The following is a 19,360-nucleotide window of genomic DNA, read 5'->3' as shown; positions in this document are numbered from 1 at the left end:
AATATCAATAACCTCAGATATGCAGATGACACCACCCTTATGGCAGAAAGTGAAGAGGAACTAAAGTCTCTTGATGAAAGTGAAAGAGGAGAGTGAAGAAAGTTGGCTTAAAGCTCAACATTCAGAAAACGAAGATCATGGCATCTGGTCCCATCACTTCATGGCAAATAGATGGGGAAACAGTGGAAACAGTGTCAGACTTTATTTTGGGGGGCTCCAAAATCACTGCAGATGGTGATTGCAGCCATGAAATTAAAAGATGCTTACTCCTTGGAAGGAAAGCTATGACCAATCTAGACAGTATATTCAAAAGCAGAGACATTACTTTGCCGACTAAGGTCCGTCTAGTCAAGGCTATGGTTTTTCCAGTGGTCATGTATGGATGTGAGAGTTGGACTGTGAAGAAAGCTGAGCACCGAAGAATGGATGCTTTTGAACTGTGGTGTTGGAGAAGACTCTTGAGAGTCCCTTGGACTGCAAGGAGATCATGTTTCAGTCAGCCAAGACAAGTAAGTTCTAGAGATCTACCACATGGCATGGAGCTAGAGTTCACAGTACTGCACACTTCACGTTTTTGCTAAGAGGGTGTAAGTGATGTTACACGCTCTCAATGCACATGCAACAGTAAATCAAGAAAGAATGGGAGGTAATTATAGAAAATTCAGACTCCCCCCACTGAGGACCTACTGAATCAGAGCTTCGGGGCTAAGGGGGATCTGTTCTGACAAGCTTTTCAGCTGATTTGCTCTTTTTCTTTTTTTCAGACCATGCCATGTGGGATGTGAGATCTCAGTTCCCCAACCAGGGTTTGAACCTGTGTCCCCTGCATTGGGAGCGCAGAGTCTTAACCACTGGACCAGCAGGGAAGTGCCGTGAACTGCAGGGTGAGAGGCACTGCAGTCTGACCTGATGTTAATTACACAGTTTAGCTCGACCTTCAGCTCAGCTCTGCACATCTACTGCATCCGCGAAATCGCAGGCACTCTGCTGGGTTCAGTGAAAACCTGAGGAAGACCCCACTGCCCTGTCCCTTCCCCCAGAAGCTTGCAATCCAGAGGGAAACACACAGGTTCGGTGGAGGGGACCTGTGGGCTAGAGGTGTGACCTGGAATAATCTATGGACCTTATTAGAGAGGCAGTCTGGCCACTGCGCTTGCAGAAGAGCCTCAGGGCCTGTCTTTCCATGGGACTTGGTGCACGGACAAGCCTATAGCTGCTGGGTGCTCTCCGTCTGATTTACGTCACAATGGACAGCAAGATATGCGATTTTACACGGGTGTGCACCCGTCCCGAAGGCCTCTGTAATGTTGAAGACCTTGATTTCTCATCCACCTCTTATGTCCCCCATTCAAGCTAATATATTTTCCACCAAAGCCAATGGCAGAAAAAAAGCTCTTCATCTTCTCAGAGGAGTCATCCACACGTGTTCACGTCTCTTACACAGACCACAGCTGCTTTGGAGAATTTACTGAAACTATAATTACATAAGGAATTCGAAATGATGACCCGCAGTCACCTCCCCTGGCCATCCGTTTCCCTCTATCCTCCTGAAATCTCTTTTTAGTTTCTGAAAGGAACTCACGCTCAAAGAAGAAAACCTGGAATATAAAGGCAAAGAACAGACAGAGCCGTGGTTCCATTCCCGGGAAGGTATCGATCATGAACATTCTAGTGGTTTCTTTTTGATGTCCTGCAAAGTCCTCTGAACAATTCTGAACCTTCCCCTGAGGACCAATCCTGGTTTGACACAATGATCAAGCTTCCGAAAGCCTCTGCTCACCCTGGCTTTAGTTCTGCCAGGAGCGACCCCAGCTTTTAGCCAAGCTACCTGACTGCCCTGAGTCTGCTTTGTCACCTGCAAAAATAATTGGAGTCAGCCAGCATTCTCAAATCCCACGGTTCCTCTGTGGCTCTCTCCCGTTTACTGACACACACTGTCACCATGCTCTGCAGAAAGAGGCTCAGAGGCTGGGGCAGAGAAGGAGCTGGGAACAAGGAAAGCTCCAGGCTTCCAGGCGGTACCCAGTGAGCAACCCGGCTGTAGGCAACTGCCATCCTTTCCCAAGAAATGACAGCACAGGAGTCCAAGACGCACAGGTCAGGGTTTCGGCTGCTGGGATGTTCATAAGGAGGATATGAGTTCAGTGTCGTGGGAGCAGCAAGGCTTTTGAACCAAGGGACCTGAGTATCAGTGGCCTCTCGTGAGTCACAGACTCTAAGAAAGACACTCAACGGTTCCCAGCCCTGGGGTCCCAGAAGGGCACCCATGGGAAGCACCTGGTGAGACCCTCCTGGAGGAGAAGGGGTCGGGGACACAGGTCCAGAAGGAGGGCCCAGCTTCCTAAGGAGTGAACAGTGATGGAAGCTGGTGCAGACCCAGGGGCCTGGGAGATCCCAGCCGGGGACAGCAGAGCTGGATAGGAGAGATCCGAATGTCTTTCCTGAAAGAGACATTCACTTTTCCAGGCTGATGGGAAACTCTGAGGTTCTGCCCTGCTCCAGACACCTTCCCAGCAGCATTCTCAGCAGATTTCTGCTTGTGACTGGGGAGGTCTACTGGGCAGTGAGAGAGGAGTCTATAGGTCTGTCTAGGTCCAAAAACCTTAAAATCACAAAGTTTCACTTGCTGAATGGTACCCAAAAGGGCGAATTTTACTGAATTTAAACTCAATCTTAATCTTCGAAAAAAAAAAAAATTAGCAAAGCATTCCAGGACCTCTTCAGGAAGAATGTATATTTCCTGGTGATCTGTAGACGTGTCGCTCCTGTAGACAAGTCACATCCCAGCTCCCCACCCCGGGGACTAGAAGCGCATTCCACCCTGTCTAATTTGTGTTTGCCTGCCCTGTCATTATCCCCTCAGCTTTATCCCCACTCCCAGCCCTCACAGCCCTTCCGCCCCCGCCTCCACCATCAGCCAGTCCCTCCTGCCATCAGGAATGTAGCATTTTGAAGAGATGCTCGCGGCTGTAAATATAAAGGCCCAGACCCAGGAATGAAAATGCAGAATGCTTTGACTATGGCAACTGTTCCACATTGCAAGCTTGTATGTCTGAGGGTGTGCTGGCTTTCCGATAACAGCGCTGGCTGTTCTTTCTGTCATTGATATGATGGTGTCATTTAAAATAATTACTGAGGCCGGATCATGTGCCATACACTGTCCTAAGGGCTTTATATATATTATTCTGTTATCCTGTCTGTGAGGTCAATACTGTTAATACCCTCATTTTAAGATGAGGGGAAAGAGGCACAGAGAGGTTAAGCAACTGGTTCAAGGTCACACAGCCTGTAAGTGTCAGATCTGGGATCTGAACCCAGGCAGCCTGGCTCTCAAGACCACCCCTGCTGCATGCGCATGGTCCGCAGTGTACTTGCTTACGATACAGAGCATGACAGGTGCCCTCCCATCATTAGATTAAAGGGCAGAGGCGTTTTATTTCTCAGCCAGGCTCACCCTGCCGAGGATGAAAATCATCAAGACCCCAGAGTCCTGCCTCTTTGCTATCACTTCTGATTGACCCAAAAGGGCGAACTTTACTGCATTCGAAGTCTATCTTAATCTTCAAAGCTATGACCAACCTAGACAGCATATTAAAAAGCAGAGCCATTACTTGGCCAACAAAGGCCTGTCCAGTCAAAGCTATGGTTTTTCCAGGAGTCACGTATGGATGTGAGAGTTGGACCGTAAAGAAAGCTGAGTGCCAAAGAACGGATGCTTTTGAACTGTGGTGTTGGAGAAGACTCCTGAGAGTCCCATAGACTCTCAGGAGAGAGATCCAACCAAGTCCAAACTAAGGGAAATCAGTCCTGAATATTCACTGGAAGGCCTGGTGCTGAAACTCCAGTACTTTGGCCACCTGATGTGAAGAACTGACTCATTGGAAAAGACCCTGATGCTGGGAAAGATTGAAGGCAGGAGGAGAAGGGGATGACAGAGGATGAGATGGTTGGATGGCACCACTGACTCAATGGACATGAGTCTGAGTAAGCTCTGGGAGTTGGTGATGGACAGGGAGGCCTGGTGTGCTGCGGTCCGTGCAGTGGCAAAGTGTTGGACAAGACTGAGCAACTGAACTGAACTGAACCTTCAAAATTAAAAAAAGATTAGCAAAGGATTCCAGGACCTCTTCAGGAAGAATGTGTATTTCCTGGTGTGTTGGCTTAAAACATGGAACAAGGCTATGTCGTTTACACCATTTCCAGGTTCCTCAAGGTTACACGGGTTAAGAGGAGTCTGCTAAGAGCCCAGGATAAAAGCCACAGGGCCAGTCCCAGGGCTGCCACCCCATCCAGGGTCTCAGTTCTCTCTAGATCGAAGGTGAGCTGGATGCCAGGCACAGTTTCAACAAATTAAGATGAAAAATGCGGGTGGGGAGAAACGGTCCACACGGGACCGTTTGCAAAGAAACAAAGGCCTAGAATCAGAGCTGACAGCCACTCAGGCGGCTCTGATGCCCGTGTGGGGAATGGGGGAAGAGACTGCGCATCTTCAATGACAAGAGTCCACAGTTCCATAGACTTCAAGGCTCTCCTCGAAGAGGTTGGATGAGGTCGCTTCCAAGACTCCTTTATGGTACTTCAAAATGAAGGTCAGCCACGGATGGTGAAACTTAGATGACAGTTCAGAGAAAGTCCCAACCCAAGAAAAATACCAGTTACAGCAAGAGATGATCTCAGAACAAGTATTCCCTGACTGCGTCATCCAGTATGGTAGCCTCCAATGACACATGGCAGGGCTTTCCTGGTGGCTCGGTGGTAGAGAATCTGCCTCCAATGCAGAAGGCACAGGTTTGGTCCCTGGGTCGGGCAGGTCCCCTGGAGAAGGAAATGGCAAACCACTCTGATACTCTTGCCTGGGAAATCACATGGACAGAGGAGCCTGGTAGGCTGCAGTCCACAGGGTCTGAAGAGTCGGACATGACTTAGCACCTAAACAATCACCACAAAAATGTATGTAAATAACTATAGTCTAGAGATCACTTAATAAAAGAGATATCACAAAGAAAAGCATGTGAGTGACTGGGAAGTTCACAGAAGAAATGCTACCAACAAAAAGACTGAAAGGTTTTCCAACTCTTCCAAATCATACAATGAATGCAAATTAAAAGATTACTGAGGAGTCGCTGTTCTCGTATCAATTTGGCAAAATATCAAAATTATAAAAACTGATTCATTAGCCAATGCGTCGATCCAATAGAATGTTACACAATCAAAAAAGACCTCTTTTGGAAAATATTTTAAGGACTAAAGGAAATCCAATGTTAATTTTTTTTAATTAGAAAAAAAATTCATAAAACTAATTAAAATATACATTATACATGACAGAAAAATACTGGAGAGCAATTTGCCAAAAAATTGTATAGTAGGTATCTCTGTATACTAAAATTGTAGATTTTCTTCTTAAACTCAATCTTGTAAATTTTCTACAGTGAGCATGAATTACTTTTACCATTGGAAAAAGACTTCTTTTAAAATAATTTAAAAATTGACTCGAGAAAGAAATCCTACTTTTGACAACTGCAAGTATAGACTAAATGCACTAAGAATAAGTATTCTAAATTATGGGAGTTTATATTAATTGTAACTTCTAGTCATTTTTTATTTGTCACTGTGTGCCCTGTTGGAATTTATCCTGAGGACTGATCAATGTTTCATGTTTCAAAAGACAATATTTGCTTTTTATTTGCCTTTGATTTAAAAAAGCAAAGAAAAGGATTTTATCAAAGTCAATCAGATAAATGTAATCCAATTATGAAAATAAATCCACCCTTGATCTTGCATTACTTCAAAAGAATGGGTCTTTACGTCTGTGTGAATTATACACAGCACACCCATGGGACCTGCTCTAACTTAGCCTCCAAACTGCCAGGTCAGCAATACCAGGGCGGAATGTTCTCAAGGGGACTGGCTGGGCTGGGAGCGCTGGGTCTTCAAAGGAAGCCCAGAGCCAGCGGGAAGGGCGGCTCCCAGGAGGCACAGGGTCTCCCATGACCCTTCAGCATCTCAGATCAGGGGACAACTCAACTAGCCAGCCTCCAGGCACCCTATTCTCTCATCAAAAGAGAATTTCTAAGAGTGCTCTGCAGGTATTGTATTAATCTACTTTTTTTGTTTGTTTGTTTTTAACAGGGTGTTTTAACATTTTAATGTTTATTTTGGATTATCCCAAACTAACTTCATGCCTTTCTTTACTTTCTAATTTATTTTCAAAGAGGCTTTTAATTACAAAAACAATACTCATAAAAGACTCCTAATTGTACAGAAGAATATAAAATAAAAAGTAACATCACTACATGAAGTATCATCACTTCAAGGTATACAGATGGGGAAACAACAGAAACAGTGAGAGACTTTATTTTCTTGGGCTCCAAAATCATTGCAGATGGTGACTGCAGCCATGAAATTGTAAGACGCGTGCTCCTTGGAAGAAAAGCCATGACCAACCTAGACAGCATATTAAAAAGCAGAGACATTACTTTGCCAACAAAGGTCCACATAGTCAAAGCTATGGTTTTTCCAGTGGTCATGTATGGATGTGAGAGCTAGACCACAAAGGCTGAGTGCCAAAGAAATGATGCTTTCAAACTGCGGTGTTGGAGAAGACTCTTGAGAGTCCCTTGGACTGCAAGGAGATCCAACCAGTCCATCCTAAAGGAAATCAGTCCTGAATATTCATTGGAAGGACTGAAGCTGAAGCTGAAGCTTCAAATACTTTGGCCACCTGCCGCGAAGAACTGACTCATTAGAAAAGACCCTGTTGCTGGGAAAAAGACTGAAGGCAGGAGGAGAAGGGGACAAGGATGGTACCACCAACTCAATGGACATGAGCTTGAGCAAGCTCTGGGAGATGGTAAAGTACAGGGAAGCTTGGCTGGCATGCTGCAGTCCATGGGGTCACAAAGAGCCAGTCACGGCCGACTTGACTCACTGAACAACAACAACAAGACCACTATTCTTGTCCCCAGTGGTAGCCACGCTAACAAAGCTTCTAGCGAACCCTTTCAAAAACTTTCCGTGCATACACAAACACATATTTTTAAATCCACGTATGAATGTATCTTTGTATATGTGGGTATAGATTATATATATTTTAGCTTATTTGGGGTTAAAATTGTACACAGTGCTTTCATTCGGTTATGTCACCTTTTAAACTGGATTTTAAAAGTTTATATAAAAGTAAAGAGGGCTTCCCTAGTGGTTTAGAATGGGTAAGTGGTTTTTATATATTTTATATATATATATTTATATATTTTACCTTATTTGGAGTTATAACTGTACAAAGTGCTTTTCAATTTTGTTATGTTACCTTTTAAACTGGATTTTAAAAGTTTATATAAAAGTAAAGAGGGCGTCCCTGGTGGTTAAGAATGGTTATGTGGTTAAGACTCTCCCTGCCAATGTGGGGGACACTGGTTCAATCCTTGGTCCAGGAGTCAAAAAGAAACGAACAAATAAGAATCTTTTTTTAAAAAGTAAAGAATTATTTCATCTGCAGGAAATGTATTTGCGCACATCTGTTCTCTGAAGTCCTCAGAAAAGAGAAAAAAGTTCCTGATAAGGAAAGTTCACGAATAGAGGGCAGATCATCTTCGTTAACTATGAAAAGGAAGGTTTCAGTTATAAACCAAGATGATTTAAACAGAAGGCAATTCTTTTGAAAGAGCTGCCTTTCTATCTAAATTTTCATGATTGCAGAAAACCATCCCGAGTGCATTTCCTCCAGACACAGTTAGGTAATCAGATAAGAACAGAAAACCTTGGCCCTGCTGGTCTGCACAGGCCACTGCTTGGAGGGGAAATGTGATCACCACCGTCCCTTCTCTGCAGCGGGCACCGTCCTCACAGGGCGTCCACTGCTTCAAGGGAGAGGCCCAGGGCTGAGCAGCTGGCTACAACTCAGCGGGAGTAATTAGGGCCTGCCTCTGGGGCTAAGTCGCTCGTCTCTCAACAACCCCACGAAACGGGTCTGAGTCTTGCCCACGTGTCACAGGAGAGGAGACGGACGGCATGGAGAGGCTGAGCCACTTCTGAGGCTGCACAGCTGTCCTCAGGCTGCGGTGTGTGTGCTCACGCAGACCGCCTGCAGGAGGAACGGGGAGGGCGCCAGCAGAGCCCAAGGGGGAGACAGAAAGGAATCACAGGGCAGCCCCGAGCAGGGGTGTCATAAAGGGGCTGAAGCTGAATAATACGCTGGGGGTCCAGGCCAACGGGGAACAGAAGGCAGAGTAGCGAGGACACCACCTGGACCTTGGGCCCCAACCTCCAAAGTCTCAGACCAGGAGGGGATGAGTGCTGAGACCCGGGCAGAGACCCCGGAGTGCCTGGAGAGCATCACAGACCGTCTGGGAGACGCGAGGTGTCTTCCTGTGCGTGCGGCACACAAGGGGGTTGGATGGAGCCGGGAGCAGGGGACCTGCTGGTGAGAGCCCACTGGTCTCCGGAAGCCTGAGCATGGCACCCCAAGTGCTCCTGGGGAACATGGGGCTTGGGAAGGACTCAGCATCCCAGCGGTATGAAGCCTGTTCAGGAGACGAGAGGCTGGAACTGCAGCTGCCCAGGGACTCGCCCCGGCTCCCAGCTGGTGCTACAAGGATTGGTGACTTCGCTCTGCAGTCAGATGCCATGAGGGGACATTCGTGATGGGGAGGCATCTGAAGTATATCTGACTGCAGATATACTCAAAGTACATAGCTAACCTTAAAGAGACTATTTTAAACCAGAAGAGACTGCTACCTGTTAAGCTTTTCCTATACTGAAAGCGGGGGTTTAGCGGAGGGCAGTGGTGGGGCAATCTGAGAACAAGTGATTAGAATACTCAGTTTCGGTATTTGAGTAACAGAAAGACATGCTATTTGTAAAAATGAGACGCTAACATCTTATAGTTATGCTGGTAACTATATCTTTTCTTTGACATATTTGCTAACAGCTTTATGGATGTATACTTAATATGTAATAAACTGTTCACATTCATGGGGTTCTAGCAATAGGGAATACTGGAGTGGTTTGCCGTTCGCTTCTCCAGTGGGCCTCACTTTTTCAGAACTCGCCACCATGACCTGTTCTTCTTGGGCGGCCCTGCACGGCATGGCTCACAGCTTTATTGAGCTGCACAAGCCCCTTTGCCATGAGAAAGGAGAAGAGGGTGGCAGAGGATGAGACGGTTGGACACCATCACCGACTCAACGGACATGAGTTTGAGCAAACTCCAGGAGGTAGTGAAGGACAGAGGAGCCTGGTGTGCTGCAGTCCACAGGGTTGCAATGAGCTGGACATGACTGAGCAATGGAGCACACACAAGTGTTCATATTTAAATGTAAAATTTGATAAGTTTGAGATACCTATCTATCTATCTATCTATGTATATTTTATGTCTCCACGAAACCATCACCACAATGAAGAGTGAGGAGGAAGCTGATAAAAGAGAACCCGTTTTGCTATAAAATATCCCTGAAAACACATATAAAGAGAAAAACTCACAAAAGTAATCAATTTTGAATTTTAAGAAATCATAAATATTTAAAAGCTCTATTTATATAATACAGGACGAGCTCCCCAATCAAAACCATGTAACTCTGATATCAAACATTCCAAAAGAATCTTTGTTATAAAATTTAAGGATTATTGAGGAGATACTGTGTTAAGATCCCATACAGAGTTAACGCAAGAGAAGCTTACTGACCGTTTAGGTTTTTCTGAATCACTGTAAAGTAACTGATGTATGTCAGACACCTGTTGCTGCGTGGTAAGTCACCCCAACAGTCAGTGACTGAAACGACACACGTTACTGTGGCAGGGGAACCCGGTGTGGCTTAAGCAGAATACCCGTGTCTCAGGGTCTCTGCCCCTTCGAGGCTGCAGTCAGTGCTGGCTGGTGCCGCAGCCTCTCTGGAAGGCTCGCCCAGGGAAGAAGGCCCTGAGTTCACACACGTGATTGTGGATCGGACTCTGTTCTTCTCAGGCTGGAAGGAGGCCCCAGGCTCCTTGCTGGCTGTTGCCAGGAACCTCTGTCAGCTCCTTCCAAGTGGGCCCTTCTGCTGGGCAGCACCTGACTGCTCTCAGAGTCAGAGGGAGAAAGCAAGTGAGGGACCGGGAGGCAAGCAAGACAGCAAGTTCGCCGTCGCTTTTGCCGCATTCTTTCCTTCAGAACTGAAGTTCTAGGTCTGCATCACACGCAAGGAGGGGAGGGCATCAGCGGGGGAAGAGGCGGGGTCAGCAGAGGCCATCCGCCTACCACAGGGATTCGTCGTTGTTCAGTGGCTCAGTCGTGCCGAGCTCTGCGACCCCATGGACTCTGGCACACCAGGCTTCCCTGCCCTTCAACTCTTAGCCTTTCTACTTTTCTAAAATGAAGCCAGAAAAGCACATGAATCTATATCAGGATATTTCTATGCTTAAAAATATCCTAGGACATCACCCACCACAGAAGAGACTGTCAGGACAGACGCCCTGCGCTCACCTGCATTCGATGAACCAATGACGGATCTGATCCTGAAGGTTCTCCTTGATGTCGGGACCCTCTGTGAGTTTCAGGTCATCCTTGATTGTGACTAAGGCATCTCTGTATTCCTCTTCGTGCTTTATCTGCACCTTATTCCTCAGGTGGGACAGCTTGTCAGCCTGGATCATTGCAGCACTGACTTCATTAAACAAAGGAGGTGGATTCTGAAAATACAGGCCAAAAGGTTTGAGATCATGAAGGTTATAGTGCTGGTGAAAAATATCAGACACTAGTGAAACATGTCAGTATCTTCAATAGTGTCTTCCCAGGGCCCTTAAGAAGTACAAACAGAATGAAAGAATCAGATCTGGCAGGAGAACTTGAAGGAGTGATTCGCCACCGTGGGGAGGAAGGATCAGATCACTTCGTACATTTTCGAGAAACTGGCTGGGGGTGGGGGTAGGTAGCTTAAAAAACGCATACTTGGTAAATCGTTCAAAAATCTTTCAAGTTACAGAAAGTAAAGTTTTTCTAAATCTTCTTGGTTAGGGGGAGAGAAAAGAATATAGAGTAAGAAAGCAAGAACCGATGAAAAGACTTCGGGTGTTCTGATTTCAAGAGAAAAACGCTACCAGGATTTCCCTGGTGGTCCAGTGGATAAGAATCCGCCTGCCACTGCAAGGGACGTGGGTTCAATCCCTGGTCCAGGAAGACTCCACATGCTGCACAATGTCTAAGCTCGTGTGCCACAACTACTGAAGCCCTCACACCCCAGAGCCCGTGCTCCACACAACAGAAGCCATCACACCGAGAAGCCTGTGCACCACAAGCAAACAGCAGCCCCTGCTCCAACTAGAGAAAAGCAACAAAGACCCACAGCACAGCCAGAAGTAAACACACAAAATTATAAAAAGAATAAATCATGTTGACAACACAAGCTACCAATACTAAAAACGCACTGATTCATAATATTTTGTGCTGGATTTTACTGTCTTCTCTGCTCTTGATGTTATTAGGTCTGTCTTGTCCGTATGATGAAATACTGTACAATGCTGTACTTCTGTGCGGATCTTCCCATGTTCATTCAGGTTAACAGCTTGAAGTCGGCTACGGGAATATTTACACCATCAGTCAGTTCAGTTCAGTTCAGTCGCTCAGTTGTGTCCGACTCTTTGCGACCGCATGAATCGCAGCACGCCAGGCCTCCCTGTCCATCACCAACTCCCGGAGTTCGCTCAGACTCATGTCCATCAAGTTGGTGATGCCATACAGCCATCTCATCCTCTGTTGTTCCCTTCTCCTCCTGCTCCCAACCCCTCCCAGCATCAGAGTCTTTTCCAATGAGTCAACTCTTCACATGAGGCGGCCAAAGTACTGGAGTTTCAGCTTTAGCATCAGTCCTTCCAAAGAAATCCCAGGGCTGATCTCCTTCAGAATGGACTGGTTGGATCTCCTTGCAGTCCAAGGGACTCTCAAGAGTCTTCTCCAACACCACAGTTCAAAAGCATCAATTCTTCGGTGCTCAGCTTTCTTCACAGTCCAACTCTCACATCCATACATGACCACCGGAAAAACCACAGCCTTGACTAGATGGACCTTTGTTGGCAAAGTAATGTCTCTGCTTTTGAATATGCTATCTTGGTTGGTCATAACTTTTCTTCCAAGGAGGAAGCGTCTTTTAATTTTATGACTGCAATCACCATCTGCAGTGATTTTGGAGCCCCGAAAAATAAAGTCTAGAAATGAGCAAATACGACAGATGAAGGCTTGAGTTACCACTTTGATCTGACTATGCAGACTTATGAAAGAGGTAGGGAAAATAAAAGTGCACATAAAAGTGTGTCATGTCTGTGTCAGAAACTATCATCTGATTCAGCAAAGGAGTCCTTGACTTAAAAAAAAAAGTTGAATGAGTGACATCCCGCCATAGATTTTCCTGTTTCACTTTCATCTTCCTCATTAACACAAAGAAAAATATCAGTCGACATGCACACTGAAACGACACTCATTCGTCAACTGCAACCACAGGCTGACAACAGATACATGGGTTTAGTAAAAATCAAGGCAGGTGCTCTGAGAGAATCCACAGCTACGTTGAATGTGCAAGGAAGAGAAGTGCATATTTCACAATTATTTGTAAATTGCATGTACATATCCTATATCAATGACATGGTAATAAACATAGGTCTGAATACATACGCATGTGTTTCTTTCCAGAGAGTCATGGTTAAGCATTATGCAGGAGATGTGGGTTCAATTCCTGGGTCGGGAAGATCTCCTGGAGGAGGAAATGCAACCCACTCCAGTATTCTTTCCTGGAAAATTCCATGGACAGAGGAGCCTGGCGGGCTACAGTCCATGGGGTTGCAAAGTTGGGCATGACTGGGCACACAGAGCGCAGAGCCTGGGGCCTGGGCACATCCGAGATCAGAACTCAGTTGTCTGTGACTCCTTGGTCATCTGCATACCCCTCCACTGGCCACCTCTGTGGGCCTTTCTTCCCAAAGAGGCTCTTTGGGATGGGATAGTTAAAGTGCCCTTGGAATCTAGGGCAAAGCTTCTTGTTGTTTAGCGGCTAAGTCCTGTCCTCCTCTATTGTGACCCCATGGACTGCAGCCTGCCCGGCTCCTCTGTACATGGGATTACCCTGGCCAGAATACTGGAGTGGGTTGCCATTTCCTTCTCCAAAGGCTGAGCTAACCAACCTCAAAAGGTTTTTTTGCCAAATCAGAAGCATAAACAAATCTTCCTCTTCCTGGAAAAGTGAACAAGATAAGCCAAGGGTCTGAAGAGGAGTGCGAACGTGGACCGTGGGTAGAGGAGATGGGGTGGGTATGGGGAGAAAGAGCTAGCACGTCTGATAATGTTCACACAGACCAGCAGTTCTCAACCTGGTTTGTGCCTCAGTACCTTTGTCAGTCTGGGGAAGTCTATGGATTTCCTCCCCAAATAACGTTTTCAAATGCAGGCTTCCCTGGTGGCTCAGTTGGTAAAGAATCTGCCTGCAGTGCAGTAGACCTAGGTTCGACCTCTGAGCAGGGAAGATCCCCTAGAGAAGGAATGGCGACCCACTCCAGTATTCCTGCCTGGGAAATCCCACGGACAGAGGAGCCTGGCGGGCTACAGCCCAAGGGGTCACAAAGAGTCGGACATGACTCAGCAGCCAAACCATCACCAAAGATAAAATGCACAGATTTATATGGGAAACCAGTTACACTGACACATAGCTCTACCTGGAAATGATTAGGCTGGGATTATGGACGACTGAGAGAAAGGCCACAGAGATACAGTGCCATTCTCATCACATCGTATCAAGGGCGCACACTGTCAGCAAGACTTATGGCTGATGATGCTTCTCTGGGTCACTGACTTAGACTTCACACTGCCCTCTTTGGAAGAAAGTCATTAAGTGCACCCCCAGTTAAAAAGTCCAAAGTTAAGTTCCTCTCCTTGAGGATACAGCTTCTAAAATTATTTGGGATCACGCAGCTTAGATGATTTATCTGTTTGCTCACATTTGTTAATTTATTTGATCTTGTTTTATATCCATATGGCCTCATGGATATTCATTTTCCACTTTGGGTTATAATCCAGTGCTGCTTTATTGTTTTCTTGTCAAACTGTCCCAGTTTTGATCACTGGGAGCTCTTCCAGTTGGCTCCTGTGTCACTTTGAAAAACTTCCATCATTATATGCATGTGTTTCTGTGGTTTTAAAAAATATGTTCACTTTACATATACTTAATTATTAAAACTTCAGTAATTATCTCCCCAAGAGTATCATACCCCCAAATCCAAAACAACAGGGAAAGATTAGTTGCTTCAATAAATGGTGTTGGGAAACACGAAGGAGAATGAAACTGAGCCCTGATCTCACACTATATACAAACATCAACTCAAAATGGATTAAAGACTTAAACATAAAACATGAAGCCAGAAAACAACTCAAGAAATAAAGAAGAGGCTTCTTGACAGTTGTCTTAGCAATAATTTTTGGGGGTATGACACCAAAAACATGGGCAACAAAAGCAAAACTAGACAAGTCGAACTAAACCAAACTAAGAAGTTTCTGCACGGCAAGGAAACAAGAAACAAAATAAAAACGCAACCTACAGGAAGGGAGCAAATATTTACAAACCACATATCCAATAAGGAGTGTGGAAAAAATATAAGGAACATATGCAACTTAAAAATAGCCTGGACAGGCAAGGAACTAAGAGACAATTTTTGCCAAACAAGACACACAAATGGCCAACAGGTATATGAAAATGTGTCAACATCACCGATCATCAGGAAAATGCAAACTGAAACCACAAGAGACAGCACCTCACATCTGTTACAATGGCTACTATCAAGTAGAGAAAAGACGGGAAACTGGAACCCTTGTGCACTGTCGATGGGAATGTAAATTGATGCAGCCACTCTGGAGGTTCCTCAAAAAATTAAAACCAGAACTACTGTATGACCTGGCAGCCCTACTTCTGTGTATGTATTCCTATGGATGTGAGAGCTGGACCGTGAAGAAGGCTGAGCGCCGAAGAATTGATGCTTTTGAACTGTGGTGTTGGAGAAGACTCTTGAGAGTCCCTTGGACTGCAAGGAGATCCAACCAGTCCATTCTGAAGGAGATCAGCCCTGGGATTTCTTTGGAAGGACTGATGCTAAAGCTGAAACTCCAGTACTTTGGCCACCTCATGCGAAGAGTTGACTCATTGGGAAAGACCCTGATGCTGGGAAAGATTGAGGGCAGGAGGAGAAGAGGACGACAGAGGATGAGATGGTTGGATGGCATCACTGACTCGATGGACATGAGTTTGGGTGAACTCCGGGAGTTGGTGATGGACAGGGAGGCCTGGCGTGCTGCAGTCCATGGGGTCGCAAAGAGTCAGACACAACTGAGTGACTGAACTAAACTGAATTCAAAGGAAATGACCTAAAGAGATATCTACACGCCATGTTCACTGCAGCCTTATTCATAATAGCCAAGATATGGCTACAACCGAAAGTCAGGGCCCAGTTTAGATCTGAAACTCCCTAGCCTTTTGTTATAAGTTTTTGTTGTTGTTGTTGTTTATGTTTTCGGTTACTGCTCCTTTACAATTTCCTTCCTCTGTTCCCTTCTTTTTTTCAAGGAACTCCTGTAATTTTCTTTACACACGTCCCTCACCCATCACTTTGTCATTTGGCTACTTTTTAGGAGATTTCCTTAACTTTTACTTTCAACTTTACTTTTTGAAATTTCTATTATTATATTTTAACTTTTCAACAGCACTGTCCTGTTTTTTGGTTTCCCATTGGTGGGGGGCATCGTACTTTAATTCCTGGATTCAATAATCTGTTTTTGTTTCTCTAAGGTTATTACTTTCAGAATTTCATTTTTCATTTTTATTCTCTTCCTCTTTCTCCTTCCAATTTCTTTTCTGCTGCATCTCTGTCTCTCCTAAGTGACTGGCAACTCTTTGATGCTCACCCTTATTTAGGAGGAGGCTCCCAGATCTGTTTGGAAGCTGTGTAGGGTGGCTGCTGACTGCTGGGGTCAGAGCTGTTTTCTAGGAGGTATCTGAAGATGGACTTCCCTGGTAGCTCTGATGGTGAAGAATCTGCCTGCAACGCGGGAGATCAGAGTTCAATCCCTGGGTCAGGAAGACCCCCTGGAGAAGGGAATGACAAACCTACTCCAGTATTCTTCCCTGAAGAATCCCATGGAGAGAGGAGCCTGGGGGTATCTGAATATTTGTTGAGGTATCTGAATATCAGTATCCAAATGTGTTTGAGCTGGTCAGTTTCTGCAGATAGAACTCCTCCCACATGCTCCGGATGCGGTAGAAGCATGGCTGCCCGAGCCCAGCAGAGGGAGGGAGCTGTGGGTCTCACTGCCATGAACACAGAATTTCTCTTAATCCTCCCTCTCAGAACAGGATCTCAGTTCGCTCCTCACTGGGCAGAAAGAAGAACACACATGCGCTTACTCTACCAAGTTAACCCAAAATCACTGATACATTTGAGTTAGATCGGATAGACAGAGTGCCTGAAGGACTATGAACGGAGGTTCGTAACATTGTACAGGAGGCAGTGATCAAAAGAAACCCCAAGAAAAAGAAATGCAAAAAGGCAAAATGGCTGTCTGAGGAGGATTTACGAATAGCTGAAAAAAAGAAGAGATGCAAAAGGCGAAGGAGAAAAGCAAAAATATGCCCACCCAAATGCAGAGTTCCAAAGAACAGCAAGGAGAGAGATGAAAGCCTTCCTAAGTGAACAGTCCAAAGAAATACAAGAAAACAATATATTGGGAAAGACTGGAGATTCTTTGAGAATATTAGAGACACCAAGGGAAGATTTCATGCAAAGATGGGCTCAATAAAGGACAGAAATGGTATAGACCTAACAGAAGCAGCAGATATTAAGAAGAGATGCCAAGAATACACAGAAAAACTGTACAAAACAGATCGTCATGAGCCGGATAACAAGGATGGTGTGGTCACTCACCTACAGCCAGACATCCTACAGTGTGAAGTCAAGTGGGCCTTAGGAAGCATCACTATGAACAAAGCTAGTAGAGGTGATGGAATTCCAGTTGAGCTACTTCAAATCCTCAAAGATGATGCTGTGAAAGTGCTGCACTCAATATGCCAGCAAATTTGGAAAACTCAGCAGTGGCCAAGGGACTGGAAAAGGTCAGTTTTCATTCCAATCCCAAAGAAAGGCAATGGTAAAGAATGCTCAAGGTATTGCACAATTGCACTCATCTCACACACTAGTAAAATAATGCTCAAAATTCTCCAAGCCAGGCTTCAACAGTAAGTGGACCAAAAACTTCCAGATGTTCAAGCTGGATTTAGAAAAGGCAGAGGAATCCAAGATCATATTGCCTAAATCTGTTGGATCACGGAAAAAGCAACAGAATTCCAGAAAAACATCTACTTTTGCTTCACTAACTATGCTAAAACCTTTAACTGTGTTGATCAAAACAAACTGGAAAATCATGGCAAACTGGAAGAGATGGAAAATACCAGACCACTTTATGTGCTTCCTAAGAAACCTGTGTGCAGGTCAAGAAGCAACAGTTAGAACTGGGCAGGGAACAACAGACTGTATCAAAACTGGGAAAAGAGTATGTCAAGGCTGTATATTGTCATCCTGCTTATTTAACTTATATGCAGAGTACATCATGCGAAATGCCAGGCTGGATAAAGCACAAGCTGGAATCAAGATTGCCGTAGACGAATAAGCTCAGATACGCAGATGACACCACCCTTATGGCAGAGACAGAAGAGAACTAAAGACCCTATTGATGAAGGTGAAAGAGGAGAGTGAAAAAGCTGGCTTAAAACTCAACATTCAAAAAAGGAAGATCATAGCATCTGGTCCTAACACTTAATGGCAAATAGATGGGGAAACAATGGAAACAGTGACAGACTTTATTCTCTTGGGCTCCAAAATCACTGGGGATGGTGACTGCAGCCATGACATTAAAAGACACTTGCTCTTTGGAAGAAAAGCTATGACAAACCTAGACAGCATATTAAAAGTAGAGACATTACTTTGACAAGAAAAGTCCTTCTAGTCAAAGCTATGGTTTTTCGAGTAGTCATGTACAGATGTGAGAGCTGGACCATAAAGAAAACTGAGTATTGAAGAACTGATGCTTTTGAATTGTGGTGTTGGAGAAAACTCTTGAGTTCCTTGGACTGCAAGGAGATCAAACCAGTCAGTCACGAACTTCCATGGTGATTCCTAAAAGAAATCAACCCTGAATACTCATTGGAAGGACTGATGCTAAAGTTTAAGCTCCAACACTTTAGCCACCTGATTCAAGGAGCTGACTCACTGAAAAGACCCTGACGCTGGGAAAGACTGAAGCCAGGAGAAGGGGACAACAGAGGATGAGATGGTTGGATGGCATCACTGGCTCAATAGACATGAGTTTGAGCAAGCTCCAGGAGATGGTGAAGAACAGGGAAGCCAGGTGTGCTGCAGTCCACGTGGTCACAAAGAGTCGGACATGACTGAGCAACTGGACAACACTGATACATCTCTTATGTTCCTTTGTTTTAAACTTTTCAGCATCAGTTTGTTTGCAGTTTCTCCCTTTCAACAGCATATAACTGGGTATTAAAATTCAATCTGAGAATGACAGAAAAGAGGATCTTTATTCATTTAGATAAGTAAAATATTTGGAGCTAATTCTGCCATCTTATACTTTTTAACACAATTTCTTATTTTCCCTTTCCTGTCTTTTGATGGCTCAGACGGTAACGAATTTGCCTGCAGGAGACCCAGGTTCAATCCCTCAGTCAGGAAGACACTGTGGAGAAGGGAATGGCAACCTACTCCAGTATTCTTGCCTGGAGAATTCCATGGACAGAGGAGCCTGGTGGGCTACAGTCCACGGGGTCTCAAAGAGTCAGACATGACTGAGTGACTAACAAACACCTTTTGCTGGGTTTATGCAGTTAGCTTTGTTCATTCTTGCCATGTAGTGGTTAATAAATTGTACATCTTATTTTTCATCTTCTGCTAGTTATTCTGAAGTTCTTAAAACACAATAATTATCACCTGTATTTCTATCTATGTCTAGAATTCATTAGTATCTCTACCATTTCTTTAAGCAAGTCTAGGAGCTCTGCACGTGTTCACTTTCATTCCCCCAAACTTCTATTCTATAATCACAGATTGTGACTAATTTTAAAAATTAGTAACTATTTAGATTTAACCACTGTTTTGGTTTCTCTATTTACTCTTCATTCTCTTATTCACTTTTCATTTTGTTGAAGCATGTCCTTGAGTGTAACTTTCAGAATGGATATAGTCAGCCATAAATATTCTAAGTACTTGCATTTCTAAAATGTCTTCATTTGGTTCCTCCCCCTCAAATGGCAGTTTACTAGCAACCTTGGAGAATACTTCTAACAGGCAGAGCTAC

The 19,360-nt window shown here is 44.8% G+C and overlaps 1 protein-coding gene across 1 annotated transcript in view; it reads right to left on the bottom strand.

The window, feature by feature from the left end:
- The window catches only part of IQCA1 (IQ motif containing with AAA domain 1), a 184,963-nt gene that overhangs the window by 125,653 nt on the left and 39,950 nt on the right, over positions 1-19,360 (bottom strand). Inside the window, exon 6 of the mRNA XM_013963032.2 lies at positions 10,457-10,662. Coding sequence (XP_013818486.2) covers positions 10,457-10,662 — 206 coding nt within the window. The remainder of the gene's footprint in view (positions 1-10,456; positions 10,663-19,360) is intronic.

This window comes from Capra hircus, chromosome 3 (genome assembly GCF_001704415.2).
Source record: "Capra hircus breed San Clemente chromosome 3, ASM170441v1, whole genome shotgun sequence".
Taxonomy (NCBI): domain Eukaryota; kingdom Metazoa; phylum Chordata; class Mammalia; order Artiodactyla; family Bovidae; genus Capra; species Capra hircus.
Note: the sequence above shows the minus strand (reverse complement) of the source record. Positions and strands in the feature narration are given on the sequence as shown.